The 15,395-nt window shown below is 39.1% G+C and overlaps 1 protein-coding gene across 1 annotated transcript; it reads left to right on the forward strand.

Moving 5' to 3' along the window:
* The first annotated feature begins 2,423 nt into the window (after nt 1-2,423).
* On the forward strand, nt 2,424-5,844 carry chmp2a (charged multivesicular body protein 2A). Its single transcript, XM_048986962.1, has 6 exons — nt 2,424-2,602; nt 3,489-3,656; nt 3,749-3,928; nt 4,115-4,245; nt 4,504-4,565; nt 5,081-5,844. Exons 2-6 carry the CDS (start codon nt 3,489-3,491, stop codon nt 5,200-5,202), a joined length of 663 nt encoding a protein of 220 aa, XP_048842919.1. The 5' UTR covers nt 2,424-2,602; the 3' UTR covers nt 5,203-5,844.
* The last annotated feature ends 9,551 nt before the right edge of the window (nt 5,845-15,395 follow it).

Here is a 15,395-nt window from a genome sequence, read left to right on the forward strand (position 1 = left end):
CCCTAAGCCTAACTTCACTCTGAATCCCTTGTTTATTGAAGGTAAAATGCCTGGATCTCCTTGCATGTGATGGCATGATGGTGTGGTCAAGAGTTTACGTACAGGATCCAATTCAGCCATCAGGTTTTCTACTATGTAATAATGAATGTGTCGTTCAACTGAAGTGTTCAAGGACACAACAAAGCCTTGGACTATATTTCATTCATTGGTTACAATACTACAGAATAATTTTATATTTTATAATTTTTTGTTTTGTTTTTTACAAATGAGAGGAGGCCATTCAGTCCATCAAGCTCATTTGGAGACAACTTAACTAATAGTTCAGAGTTGTTAAAATCTTATCTAGCTCCGATTTAAAGGAACCCAGGGTTTTAGCTTGCGCTACACTAGCAGGAAGACTATTCCATACTCTAACTGCACGCTGTGTAAAGAAGTGCTTTCTGAAATTCATTTTAAAATGTTCTCCCGCTAATTTCTCCTTATGGCCATGAGTTCTAGTATTTAAACTAATATTGAAGTAGCCATTTGGCTGATCAGATTTCCAAGTGGCTGGAGTGCCAATCCTGCCACCAACCCACAAGCTATTCCCTGTAAGTTGGAGGACCTCCTTATAGGGCTGGATGTAGATTAACATCATACCCAGGATGACGCAATTGCAGGTTAAGAGCCTTGCTCAAGGACCCAACAGAGTAGAATCACCCCAGGCAATCACAGGGATTTGAACCAGCAACCTTCCAGTTGGTGACAGAGATTCCTAGCCTCAGACCTACCACTCCCACTTTTTTTGTGCGAATGTAGGAAAATGGAAGAACAACTGCTTGCACATTGAATGGCATTAATCTTTAATTTTATAAGACATGAGTTGGAAGACAACAAAAAACAAATGACAATGCAGAACAAAAGAACACATCAAAAAGCCAGCACTTAGTTCTATGCTCATTCCGTGTGTAGCTCCCACAGAGGCTGCATTTGCAAAAACCATGAAAATGTTGTAAAAGTCGGCTATTATTAACAACTCACATCAAATCTTTACACTATGTTAATGGTGAATATAGGAAATACCACAATACAGCACATACTAGAACTGCCTTAAAGTCTGATGTGTCTGAGCTAGAGTGACAGCACTACACTATGAAATAAACCAAATATAAACATAAGAAAAACGGTGTGCTTCTTTTGACAAGACCTTTCAAGAAGGTCATGTATCAGTCAGAATCTCAGTAACTAGGAAACGGAGGCTGACAGGCTAGTTTGCCAGAACGGAGGAAATTGTTGATGCAGAGTGTCTGTTCCTCGGTCGGAGTTTCATGAAAAAAAATATTTGAGTAGCAGGTTGAGCAATTGCTACCTGTACAACCAATATAAGTAGGAAAAGGATAAAAGGAAAACATAATCTTACGACTTGTAAAATCTGGTATATCTTGGACTGGGTCTGTGATCTCTTGCTTGCCTACCAGCCACCCATACTGTCTGGTTCTACGTCTAAGAAGTCTACCATCAACTGCATCCTGGCACTGAAGGTTCTCATCGTCCTGTATTGAAAACTGAAATGCTGTGTCCCGTTTAGAACCAATGCGGGATACGATTTGTCGCGTATTCGTGATTTGACCCCACCCTATTTCATCGTGAGGGGAGTCCCGTAATTCTTTAGATGGGAAATGGCAACCATAGGATGGAATGACCTACAAACACGTTGTTAAAAGTCTTGCATTGCAAGGAATTGTTACTAGCGAGAAGCACGTATGTAGAATAGTGAGGGCCAGTGCGCTTTACCGAACTATAATTCGTGCAAATACAATAATTAAGCAACACAGCCTTTGACCCTTAACGGTCTTTGTGAAACAATATTAATCGTACGGTGTATAATATGAATTTTATAGCCTTATCATGAAAACAAAAAATTAGACACTAACAAATTTATCAGCCAGGAATTTATATCGTTTCATTCCCGGCAGTTCACAGTATAACATAACATGTTGCGGTAAACTAATAGATCCATAGTCTCCTGATCCACGACCGCTGCAAAGGGGGCCATAAATCCGTTTCTGTGGATGATGGCTGCACCAGTTGCACTGCTCCACCAGTGATCCAGTAAGAGATTGTGGTGAGGATTGAAGCCTATCACCGGAAGCCCAGGGCATTTAGACAGGGGACACCCTGGATGGGATGCCAGTCCATCGAAGGGCACAAATTCTGACAGCATCGCTTCACTCGACTGTAAATATTAAGACTACAAAAGAGAACTGAAATATTTGGGTTAACTTGGACTAACATGGGGAAAGTACGTATTACTCTTCTGTTATTATTGTTTTCTTTTTCTTATGATTATTCTCTTTCTTAAATACTCCGCTACGCTCCGTCGAGGTGTGATTTGATTGGTGGCTGTCGACTGCAGCTGCGCCTTGCAGAGAGACGTGGCGTCATCGTACGTCATGCCGTACGGGAATGCGGAAAGAAAAAGACAGATACCTGCTACGTCTGGAGAAATAACTGTAACAGCAGAGAAAGTGTATAAAACGAGTAAAGAGGGTTGTAGTTTTGCCGGATTTTCTAGTTTGTATTTGAAACCCTGTCTGAACACATTGCCACATAGAAACACACGGTGAGTACTTTTGGGTGTTTGGTCAAGTACCTATATAGCTTGTAGCTATGTGTATGGTATGTAGTGCGAACTGTTAAAAGCTTGTTAATATTCAAAGATGGCGAAAATGTGATTAACTGCCTCGATACGGATCCCGTAGTCAGCTTGTTAACCGTTTTGATAGTAGTTTTCACTTTGTATTTGATTTCGCTGTCTCACTGGCCTTAAGGTTACAATCCCAAACAACAATAACATACCAGCGTAGACTATAAGTCTGATTTAAGTAAACAACATATCAAATCGACGGCTGGTGATCAAATAAAAGTTTGCTCAGAACACCAAATAGTTTAATCTGATTTTTTTTAGTCACGTTTGGTAGCTCACTTTGTAACAGCGTGCTTTTAGTGCCGCTGTTTGGGAGTATTCCTTGTGTTGTGATTGTTGCTTCCGCCTGACCGAAACCGACTGCCCAGTGTTCCGTGATTCATTCTACTATATATACTCATGGCTTCGCTCAGTATTTCGTGGTCTCATATGCTTGTATGCTGCTCATACAGATAGTGTAGCATTAAAATTTAAGAAGATAAAACAGTCGTAGCTGCTTCCTCCCATGGAATTTTTGACTTCGTGACTTTCACGACAGCAACGAAACAAGTGTTGCTTTGTAAACTTGTACAAAAAATAACGGGAGCAAACTGCAGAAAAGATTTTTAAGTGGAGATATGAGCTGCTACATGGTGGAGTTTTCAGTTGGTTATTCTTGGTGGCGTTCTTAAATGACCAACATGCTCTTTGTAAGGAACACTGATACAGCAGTACAAGTTCTGTGACTGTAAAGAAATGTACATCAGGGGTATAAGTCAGGCACTTCTAGTTCCTATGACTTATTTTGGTCCTTTTTCCTCAGATGGAGTTCTTATTTGGAAAGCGGAAGACCCCAGAAGAGATGCTGAGGCAAAACCAGAGAGCTCTGAACAGAGCCATGAGAGACCTGGACAGGGAACGGCAGAGATTGGAACAGCAAGAGAAGAAAATAATTGCAGACATTAAGAAGATGGCAAAGCAGGGACAGATGGTGTGTTAGCAGCATGACATAAACGTGTAATGATAAGAGTTATATCCTGCACTGTAATAGTGTTCTAAATATCTATATATATATTTTTGCAGGATGCAGTGAAGATCATGGCAAAGGATCTTGTTCGCACTAGACGCTATGTAAAGAAGTTCATCATGATGAGGGCGAACATCCAGGCTGTCAGTCTGAAGATTCAAACGCTGAAATCTAACAACAGCATGGCGCAGGCCATGAAGGGAGTGACCAAAGCTATGGCCACCATGAACAGACAGGTTAGCACCTTCCTGCCAGATATGCACTGCACAGTTTCGGATTGTATCTTTTACCCGTTTACTTTGTCATAATTTGCAAGGATACATTTTGTTTACAAACCGTAGATGGTTCTAAATGCTGACTCTTCATTACAGTTGTTGGCCAGGGTGTTTCTGTTTCTATGTATATTATTTTTCACCTACCAGCTGAAGTTACCTCAGATTCAGAAGATTATGATGGAGTTTGAACGACAGAGTGAAATTATGGACATGAAGGAAGAGATGATGAATGATGCAATTGATGATGCCATGGGGGATGAAGATGATGAGGAAGAAAGGTAAGCCTTTCAGAATTTTAATACCCCCACAGGTGGGTATATCTTGTATTAAGAAAAGAGAAAACTATTTAACCTGAGGAAAATTGTTGGACATCAGTGGTCCCATTCCTGGAGGGAGTCTCACTTGTTCAGTGTCTTGTGATCATAGCCTCTATATGATAACTTGAAATTTTGCCCAATTAAGAGAGTTATATGCTTTATGACGTGAGCATTATATGTTGGACTTTTTTTTCATTACGCTTTTTTACTTCTCTTTAGTGATGCTGTTGTTTCTCAAGTACTGGATGAATTGGGCCTAAATCTCTCAGATGAACTATCAAGTAAGATTCATTTTCACAAAAGTGTAAATCGTGCACTGTTTAATTTTTTTTTTAAATAATGTTTTGAACTGTAACTTGATTGTAAATTAATACAGGCTCTCCCTGGGTTATGATGGGGTTACGTTCTGATACACCTATCATAAGGCAAAAATATGTAGTACTTTTTAGGCGTAATACAGCACACCTAAAATAACACACATCATAGCCTAGCCCAGCCTAGCCTACACATGCTTGGAACACTTACATTAGCCTACAACTGAGCAAAATTATTAACACAAGGCCTGTTATAATGTTGAATATCTCATGTCATTTATTGAATAATGCACTGGAAGTGAAAGATTGGAATACCCATCGTAAAGTCAAAATATTGTAACACGGACCATCGTAACCTGAGGAGTACCTGTATTATCTTTTAGTTACCTTTGTTTTGTTTTTCCATTGGTTAATAAATTGTTTTACATTACATCTATTAAGGCAGTGGATTTTGATGTGTTTTTTTTTTTCTTGCAAATTAGACCTCCCGTCCACTGGGGGCAGTCTGTCAGTGGCCGCTGGAAAGAAAGCAGAACCACAAGCTGCTATGGCTGATGCAGATGCCGACTTGGAAGAGAGACTGAATAACCTCAGGAGAGACTGAGAGATTAGTGTGGGTACATTAATGCAGGTGTAGGTCATCAGTGTATATACGCATTCTTTACTGAAGCAGAGTTATAGAACCAAGGTGGTGGCAAAAGCCCATATGAGTGTGCTGTGTCTGCATTTAAAGGAAGATGCTTAATACTACAAATATGGTTGGGGGATATAATTGAATATGTTTATTGTTATGTAATTAAGAAGTTCCACCAGAAATGTGCTTTGAGGATATTTAGAGGAACAAAGTTATTGTGAATATAGTTTTTTCAGTAATTAATTTTAATAAAGATTTAATGACAATCTCAAGCATATTTTCTGTTGGATCTCCACACAAATTAAGACGATTTTTAAATGACAGTTTTCGAGAAATGAGAAATCTGAACATCTCCACATATCCTGCATAATTTGTACACTTGTATTAGAACATACTGAAGTCAATAATAGATGTAAGATTAGCAAGTTATGCAGTAGAAGTGTTGCGGCTAATCTTTATACCTTTTTTAATAGTAAAGTACCTTTTATTAGGTCCTCTCTAAATGACAGCTTTAAGAAATGTGGGTTTTTTAAGCTGCCCTTGTGATATAAAAAGTTATAACAAATATTTTTCCCAAAGAGAAATAATAAATTGTCAGTGTGGATAACTGTACCACAGGTTTTTAACCGGGGAATTTATTGATGCAAAACACTATTGGGTTATTTATCCATAATTACCGCAATCACTGTACAGTTTGTGATAACTGGCAATGGGAGATAATAGGCACCCCACGGTAACATATGCTACCACAGTGTGGAGTTTATTTACTCATGAAGGTAATGGGAGGCTGTTCTTTCTACAGGGTTTATATGTCAAACAACACGTTTTGTCTTTTGTTGAGTAAAAATTTTCAACCATTTAACAAAAAAAGGCGGTGTGTTTTTTTTCTATATATATTTTTTATATAAGGTTCAACATAAAATTAGCATCTTTGTGGTTTCGTTAATTGTTGTAAGTTTTTTTTCAAGTGCGTTCCTCAGGCAAAGCTTTTTATTTTGTCACCTGAGTGTCGCTGGTCACCACAACCAACATTTGCACATTTTTCAGATGACAGATGTAAATTTTTATGCCTAAACAGTAAATGTTTGAACAGGAAAAAATTAAATCAGAATATAAAGTGTTTAGATTTATAATACATTGACAATCATGAAACTCAGGAGGTCGGTGTATCAATATCCAAGTCTACCATAAAGAGAAGACTGCATGTAAGCAAATACAGAGGGTTCACTGCAAGATGCAACCACTCATAAGCCTTAGAACAGAAAGGCTAGATTGGACTTTGCAAAAAAAAAAAACATCTAAAAAAGCCAGAACAGGTCTGGAACAACATTCTTTGGACAGATGACACCAAGATCAACCTGTATCAGAATGATGGGGAAAAAAAAGTACGGGGAAGGGATGGAACAGTTCCGTAGAACATCGTAGCATCTGTAAAACATGGTGGAGGCAGTGTGATGGCTCAGGTGTGCATGGCTGCTAGTGGCACTGGATCTTTAGTGTTTCTTCATGATGTGACAGGATGAAAGCAGCCGAACGAATGCTGAGGTGTTCAGAGACATCATGTCTGCTCTAATTCGGCGGCGTTTCATAATACAGATGGGCAATGACCCAAAACACACAGCAAAAGCAACCCAGGACTTTATTAAAGCAAAAAAGTGGAATATTCTTGAATAGCCAAGTCCAGCACCTGATCTCAACCCCATTGAGCATGTATTTCACTTGCTAAAGACTCAACTACAGACAGAAAGACCCTCAAACAAACAGCAACTGAAGGCTGCTGCAGTAAAGGCCTGGCAGAGCATTAAAAAGGAGGAAACCCAGCGTCTGGTCATGTCCATGAGTTAAAGACTTCAGACAGTCATTGCCTGCAAAGGGTTTTCAACTAAAATATTAAATTCTAATACTATTTGCAGTTATATTAATTTGTACAATTACTTATGAGCTCCTGAAAGACCCCTCACAAAAGCACACATATGAAAAACCAAGCTGTTTATTTAATGCTGAATTTCTGCCACAGCATTATATCGGGCGCCAAGTGTCAAGCACACACAGAATGGTACATTTTGTCCATGAAAGCATGAAGACTTCTTTTATGTACAAAAGTCAAAAGTAATGTTTCATTTTGTGCACAGAATTGATATCAGCAACTTTCATTTCATGGACAGAAAGCTGAATGTATCTGCTTTTGTGAATAAATCATTTCATTTACAAAATGCATTTTGGCAGCTAAATAAATTCATCTGTGTACAACATGCATTTCATAAGTGAAAGAAAGCCATTTTGTGAAGTCCATGTAGTCCTCAAAGTGACATTTCCACTTACGAAATGCATTTTACAGACAATGTGCTATATCGTGAAATATATGATTATCGGGATATGAGATTTTGGTCATATCACACAGCCCTAGTTATTAGCTTCCTGTCCGAGGGGCTCTGGCAGGGAGACACGGACCCAGAGATGCGGGATGAAATGATCTTTATTAGATCCTTTGAGCTAAGGGCTTTCCAAGGGCGAGATAGGTTTGAGGGTAAGACAAGAGACAATAGAGCGCTCGGTATTGCAATGCAACATTGGCAAATACTTTGTATTTGACAAATACAAAATATAATAGGATTAACTTCATAATACTGATGTTGTGTCAAGAAAAGACATTGAGCTTACCAAAGTATGTATTATGAGGCCAAAAATATATTGTATGTTTGGAAAACAGTGATGAAAATAAAGTAGCCTAAAAACGTTTCTCTTGAAAATCAAGCTTCCATGGTTCATATCAGTACCTTAAGTATATAGCTGTATAGCTTTAAACGTAGAGCAGATAGACACATAAGAAATATCAAATCAGAACTTTTCACCTCTTATGTTTGGGTGTGGGGGTGGCATGGTGGTGGCACTGTTGCCTCACACCTCTGGGACCTGGGTACATGTGTGCGGAGTTTGCATGTTCTCCCCATGTCGTCATGGGGGTTTACTCCATTTTCCCCCCACAGTCCAAAGACATGCTGAGGCTAATTGGAGTTACTAAATTGCCCATAGGAGTGCACGTGTGAGTGAATGGTATGTGAGTGTGCCCTGTGATGGGCTGGCCCCCTATCCTGGGTTGTGCCCATTGCTTCCGGGATAGGCTCTGGACCCCCTGCGACCCAGTAGGATCAGCGGTTTGGAAAATGGATGGATGTTTGGGTGTGTATAAAAAAAAACTGTACAAATACTTATTTCTCCCCAAACAGAACCTCACTTGCCTTCTCTCATTTTATGTAAAGAACAAATGAAAATGATAGCGCCTGTGTGTTTTCTCTTCAGGCGAACTTGGTACATTGTAAAACCACCTTTTTGTTTTGTGATAATTTGAATTTCTCCCATAATTACGTAGTGAAATTAAAGGAAAACATTTGTTATAATGCATTGAAGCATTTTAGAAATTGTGATGGTAATTTCAATAAAATAATGAACGTAAAAAAACTGAAGCTGACGCATTTTCATCTTCAGACTAATCGCGGCATCCCTAATTTTAACAATGACTCAGCACTGCGTAATCACCTGCTTGCCGTCTGGTGGGTGCTGTGTACTGTGTACAAACACCAGCATTTAGGGTTTACACTTTCAGTATGAAGAAATATGGGGCATTTTCAAATATGACATAACAATATAATTTAATTATTTCCCATGATTTTCCAGAGAAGATTTAGCCCATTCCTAGATTAAGAAGGCCTTTTAAATTAGATTAACTGTAGTCTGCTTTCTGAGTCATGGTTTGAAATAGTTCTAGACTTACTCCTAGTTATGATTTAATTGAGCTGAAGTCTTGAAGGAAGATTAGAGTTACTCCAGGAACAAATGAAGCCATAAAATAAACCTCCAATGAAGCAGATTTAACTTCATATTAATGCTGTTTGTCAATGGAGACACATGGATAATGTGGACTATTTCAATGAAACCAAGCCTGGGTCACATGTGTGCGGAGTATGCATGTTCTCCCCATGTCATCGTGGGGTTTCCTCCAGGTACTCCGGTTTTCCCCCACAGTCCAAAAACATGCTGAGGCTAATTGGAGTTGCTAAATTGCCCGTAGGTGTGCATGTGTGTGTGAGTGTGCCCTGCGATGGGCTGGCCCCCCATCCTGGGTTGTTCCCTGCCTCGTGCCCATTGCTTCCGGGATAGGCTCCAGACCCCCCGCGACCCAGTTGGATAAGCGGTTTGGAAAATGGATGTATGGATGCTTTACAGCCTTTAACGAAAACACGCAAACCAGTATTTTTTCCAGCTTTACTTACACAATGCAACTTATATCACCCAAGTGAAAGATATCACAGCTACAGTTCTGAATTGTAAAAAATAAAAAACAAGAAATACTGAGATTAATAATGGATCACCCCCCTCCTAAACAATATTTGTAAACTCAATCAGGTACAAGTAACCACCATTTTCATTACAGACTGTTTTTATGCTTCACTAAGCACACTGATTACAATTGATCACAGGTGGAAGCCAATAACCATGGTCTGTTTCCTGGAACACTCCCTCGATTGGTATTGCAACTGAAAGCAAACAACTGACTATGGGTGGCAAGTCACTGTTAAAAGATCTCAGAGATAGAGCTGTGGATAGACAAAAGGCAGGAGATGCATACAAAAAAAATCTCAAAGGCTTTATCAATCCCAAGGAACACAGTAAAGTCCATAATAAAGAAGTGGCAAGTGTTTGGTATTATTGGGAACCTCCAGCCGTCCCTCCAAACTGGTAAGGGAGGCTAGCAAGAGGCCAATGGCCACTTTGAAGGAGTTACAGGATTTTAGGGCAAAGAGTGGTCATTGTGTGCAGGTGATAATTTCACAAGCGCTCCACAATTGTGACTTGTTTGGGAGGGTCGCAAGGAAAAAGCCATTTCACAAGAAAGGTCAGTTGCCAGAATGCACCTTGAAGATTCTGATGCTAAGTGCAAAAAGGTCTTATGGTCAGACGAGACCAAAATTGAACCATTTGGCCTCAGTACCAAATGGTACACCTGGCGGAAATCCAATGCAGTTCACCATCCACAACACACCATACCTACAGTAAAGCATGGAGGTGACAGCATCCTGTTGTGGGGGTGTTTCTCTGCTGCAGGGCCTGGGGCTCTCGTTTGGGTAGAAGAAAAAATGGAAAAAATGGATGGGGCAAAATACCATCAAATTCTTGAGGAAAACCTGCTACCCTCTTCCAGAAAGTTGGAGATGGGCAAAATGTTCACCTTTCAATATAACAATGACCTGAAGCACACAGCAAAATTGACCACACAGTGGCTGAAGGAGAAAAAAAGTGAATGTCCTCGTGTGCTACTGTAAACCCCATGAAAAATCTGTGGAAATATTTGAAAATAGCAGTCCACCAATGCTCACTGTCCAATTTGACCAAACTTGAACAGTTGAAACGTTGACAGAGAAGTATCCCAACAGACTCAAGGTTGTCATTAAAACAAAAACAAAAGATGTCATTAAAACAAAATATTCAACACCAAAAGTTCATGTCACGATCGGCAATTAGGCTGGCGATCGCACGTGCCGGTGATGCGAGCAGTAAGCAGGCAGGCAGGTAGAATACGGGGAAACTGGTTTATTTAGGTACGGGCAGGACATAAACGGACGGAACAGGAACAAAAGACTCGAACATCGACTTACATCGGGTAACATCAATGACGGACAATCAACTCTGGCAAGACAAGGACTCAAATAGACAGGACTGATCAAAATAACTAGACACAGCTGGCGACGATCAGGGAAACACACGTGGGTAATCAGGGGGCGTGGCACACACGAGGAGCGTACGAGCTGGGCATCACAGTTCAACAAAATATTGACAGATCCTTTATTAATCTCAGTATGTCTTGTTTTTGATTTTTTTATAATTTTTCTGAACTGTAGCTGTGATGTTTTTCACTTGGATACTATAGGTTGCATTGAGTAAGTAATTATTGTTAGTCTGTACTTTTATTTAAGACTGTAAAGCAAAAAAATTGTAATATTTCGAAGGGAGTGATTATTTTCTATACCCACCGTATATCCGCTTCTCTCTAAGTGCAGTTTTCTTTGGTACAAACTACAATTCCATGAATATGGGAGCTTCCCATTTACTAAAGTCTGCTCTCTGAGTTTGGTTTGAAATGGTTCTAGATGACTGACACAGGAATGATCGGTTATATAAATGGATACCATATTCTCATGAATTTTGTTCAACAACAGATGCCGAGGAGTATAGGAATCACAGGAACTTTTTAATTAATTAATTTATTACATTTGATTTGATTTTTAATTCAATAATATAATATTCAGGGTATATGCACTGCACGTTTACAGTTTTCAAACCTTTTTGCTCACTGGAAAGTTGCAGCTGATGATTCAAAGATTTTGAAAGTGGGCTGGCTCAGGACACCTTGTTGTTCACACCATATCTAAATGCATCAACACCTGAACAACAGCACTATAACCATGCCATCACCACTAGATGTCTGGTAGAGTACATGTTTGGGTCATGGAAAAAAGTTACCAGTGCCTAAGTACATGTTTTTGTTTTCAGCCAAGAAGATGCTGCATTGCCGTTATTGAAACAGCCGTTAGTTACAAACACAATTGCCCAGATCCCCCAGTGGAATATGCAGGCCAACCAAATGCCCCCAAATGTTGAGGCTGAGAATAACAGCTGTGGATCGGCGTTCAGATTCTTTTGTGCTGCAGTGTTTTTCTAACTGTACTACTAGTATATTGTTTTGTTTCCTGTTTGATTTAAGTTTGCAAGGTTTCATTTGTTCTCGTTCATCGCATTACTCTCCTTCATCCTCACGTGCAATTTAACCTGCAGAATATTCATTTTTAATTCACGTTCCTCTTTAGCCATTTAAGCTTGTGTTTATGAAATTTTAAGGCCAGCTTTAAGGCCGTGTGTGTTTTTGTCTTATTTTTTTATACTTTTTTACTCTGCTGACTGGAATAAGCGAGAACTTCCCCATCATACAGCATGGAAGGTCATGAGACCTGTTAGTTTCCCCTATTTAGTTCTCTCCCCCCCCATCTATTATTCCTAAAGGCAGGTCATTTAACTGGTCAGCATCTCCTTTTTCAGTGGTCCACCACCAGTCTTAACCCTCTCACTTCAAACCACTGGGGCTTTTTTCCAACCTTTCTAGATTATTGTAGCTGTAGTAGATTCTAGTCAGTAAGTGAATTTTTAGCAGCAGTACAGTAAGCAGAATAAGTTAAAATACAAAACCACGGGACAGAAATCACGGCTTCGTGTAGGAATATTTCATGTGTTCCCTGATGTGTTGTAATTTAAGCATAGTAATAACTGAGTGAAGCAATGAGCATAAGATTCTCACCCGTAATTGTTGTACTGTTCTTTTCGTACTGTTCTCATCAGCATTTTATCCATTGCAAATTTATGCCCAGGCATGAATTTTCTTTAATTGAGCTGCAGATTGATTTATGTTCTATTTGTCTTCTGTAACTGGATGCTTTGGCACTATTTGCTTCAACAGTGTTTGGTGAGTTTCATGCTCACTAATTTTTTTGAACCTGTTTTTTTCTCCTTCTATTGATTCATTTATTTTTACTCATCTGATTCCACCCAGTGATCCAAATGATCCACTCCAGTTTTTATGAGCACCCTCAGGCCAGTGCCAGGTCCCGACACCTAAACTAATGAATATAAACATACAAACATAGAATTTTTTTTTTTAATCATGTTCAACTTTTCCAAAAACTCCATAGCGAAGTAGTAATTAATCCAAAAATTAACTGTGTTTCAGAAAGCCAATTTGTAAGCCTTGATTAACTACTCATGATTAGGGCTTTCTCCTGCCTGAAAATAAACCCTGCTTGGGAATGCGCCCCAATATGTTTATATTGTATTTTCATCTGACCAACAGGGGGTGCAATTGCACCCCCTCTTGAATCACTAATGCCATTCTGGTTAAAAACTGGATGGATGACAACTCTACCAGCAATATCAAACCCCTTCCCTGGAACGAGCAACAAAGAAGTCTGAGAAAAAACCCAGCAGCTACTTTTATTGTCATTGTTTTCCAAAGAAAATTATAAAAAAAACTTTTCGTTAACTGAAATTAAATTAGATATGAGGCATTGTACAGTATTGATAGGGTCATGTTTAGTCTCACACCTTAGTAAATAAATCCCAGTTATCATGAATGTCCACAAATGGTTGCGAGATGAACTCCTTCAATTCATCCACAGCGTGGAGATTCTTAGGTAAGAATTCTTAGGTACGACTCAATGCTGCCATTGTGTCACTGGAACGTTACCTGCTGCTGGGGCACATGGCACTTGGAGGGGTTCAGCTTCAACTCCTTTACTCAACCTTTTTTCTTAGTGCCCCCAAAAATAGTACAAGATCTGAAGTGACTGGTTTAATAAAATGTACATTTTATGCTGATTTATTTCACCAGCTTTAATGTTAATTTTCATTTACCAGTCTGATTTCTTGAGTGGATGAAATATTCCTACAGGAAGCCATGATTTCTGCCCCATGGTTTTGTATTTTGACTTATTTTGCTTACCATACTGCTGCTAAAAGTTCACTTACCGAGTAGAATCTACTACAGCTACAATTAGAGTAAGAAGTAATCCGTGAACAACTTGATATTTTAACACATGTTGTGTTCAAAAGAACTCAAGCACTGCTTAACTATGTGATATGCACATCCATCCATCCATCTTCTGTGCCCACTTATCCTATTCAGGGTCATGCGGGGTCTGGTCCCTACCCCAAAGGCTACAGGTGCAAGGCAGGGAATAAGCCAGGATGGGACACCAACCCTTTGCAAGTGATACATACAACACATATGAAATAAAAATTACTTTTTCATCACATTTTTCAGTTTATTTTGTTTTGCTTTAAAGTGGTACAACAACATGCCGACAAATGAACATACTGCACCAGATTATAAATGACCACAGATGCATATAACTAGTTTATTAGATAACTAATATACTAATGTACAGAGTGGCTTATTCAGGACCCCTCCCACTCTGAGTCTGACAGACCCCCCACCCTCTGATTAACCACCTGTATATGATAACTAATATACTAATGTACACAGTGGCTTATTCAGGACCCCCCACCCTCTGATTAACCACCTGTATATGATAGCTAATATACTAATGTACACAGTGGCTTATTCAGGACCCCCCCCACTCTGAGTCTGACAGACCCCCACCCTCTGATTAACCACCTGTATATGATAACTAATATACTAATGTACAGAGAGGCTTATTCAGGACCCCCCACCCTCTGATTTAACCCCTGTATATGATAGCTAATATACTAATGACAATGACATTATTGATGACAATCAACAATGACAATTAATCACTAAATTCTAAAGCACAGAGTGGCTTATTCAGGACCCACCTCACTCTGTCCCCTTATTCAAAACACACAATACATTTACAAAATTAAATAGGCCTATTATATTGTTGATATGTACCATATTAGTAAGATGATGCAGCTAAGCGATGGGGCTAACCTTTTTTATAGCAGCAGTTATTTTGAGATAAAGGAATCACAGAAAGTAAGTTTAGCAAAGTGATTTACGCCAAGTGATGGTAAAGGCAGGCTACAATACTCCAAGAGGCTAAATGGCATATCTATGACTAACCTTGCATCATTGGGTGAGTCCGTCATTCCGAAATGTCTTCCTTTAAGATGCATTTGCATTTCAGTTATGTTGTGGTTGAATTTAATCTCTACTTAGCTGCATTCTCATTCACTTTTAACGTGAAGTGCTTCCACACAATTGATGGTTTGGTTCTTCCTTTGGATCCTCTTCCTCTATACACCATATTTCGCCATATTGACAAATTTTAATCAATGCTATTTCTTAATCAAGTAATCATGCCACCCTAATGAGCAGCTGCGTTGCCTTTTCTCATTGTTCTTTAAGTGCTCATTGAGTATCACTTTTCAGTGCTGTAGGTGGAGCCCACAGGAATATTGAATCATTACCCTTTATTTGATCATTTTTCTACAGATTTATAGTCCAGTTATAAATCTATATTTTATCTACAGTTCTGCAGGACTAACAAAAACCATAATGATATATGGGGGATGTTATCATGAGAAAATTATAGAAAACCATGCATCCTCTTAAAATTAAAATTTATTGTTTCTGCATT

This window comes from Brienomyrus brachyistius, chromosome 20 (assembly GCF_023856365.1).
Source record: "Brienomyrus brachyistius isolate T26 chromosome 20, BBRACH_0.4, whole genome shotgun sequence".
NCBI lineage: Eukaryota > Metazoa > Chordata > Actinopteri > Osteoglossiformes > Mormyridae > Brienomyrus > Brienomyrus brachyistius.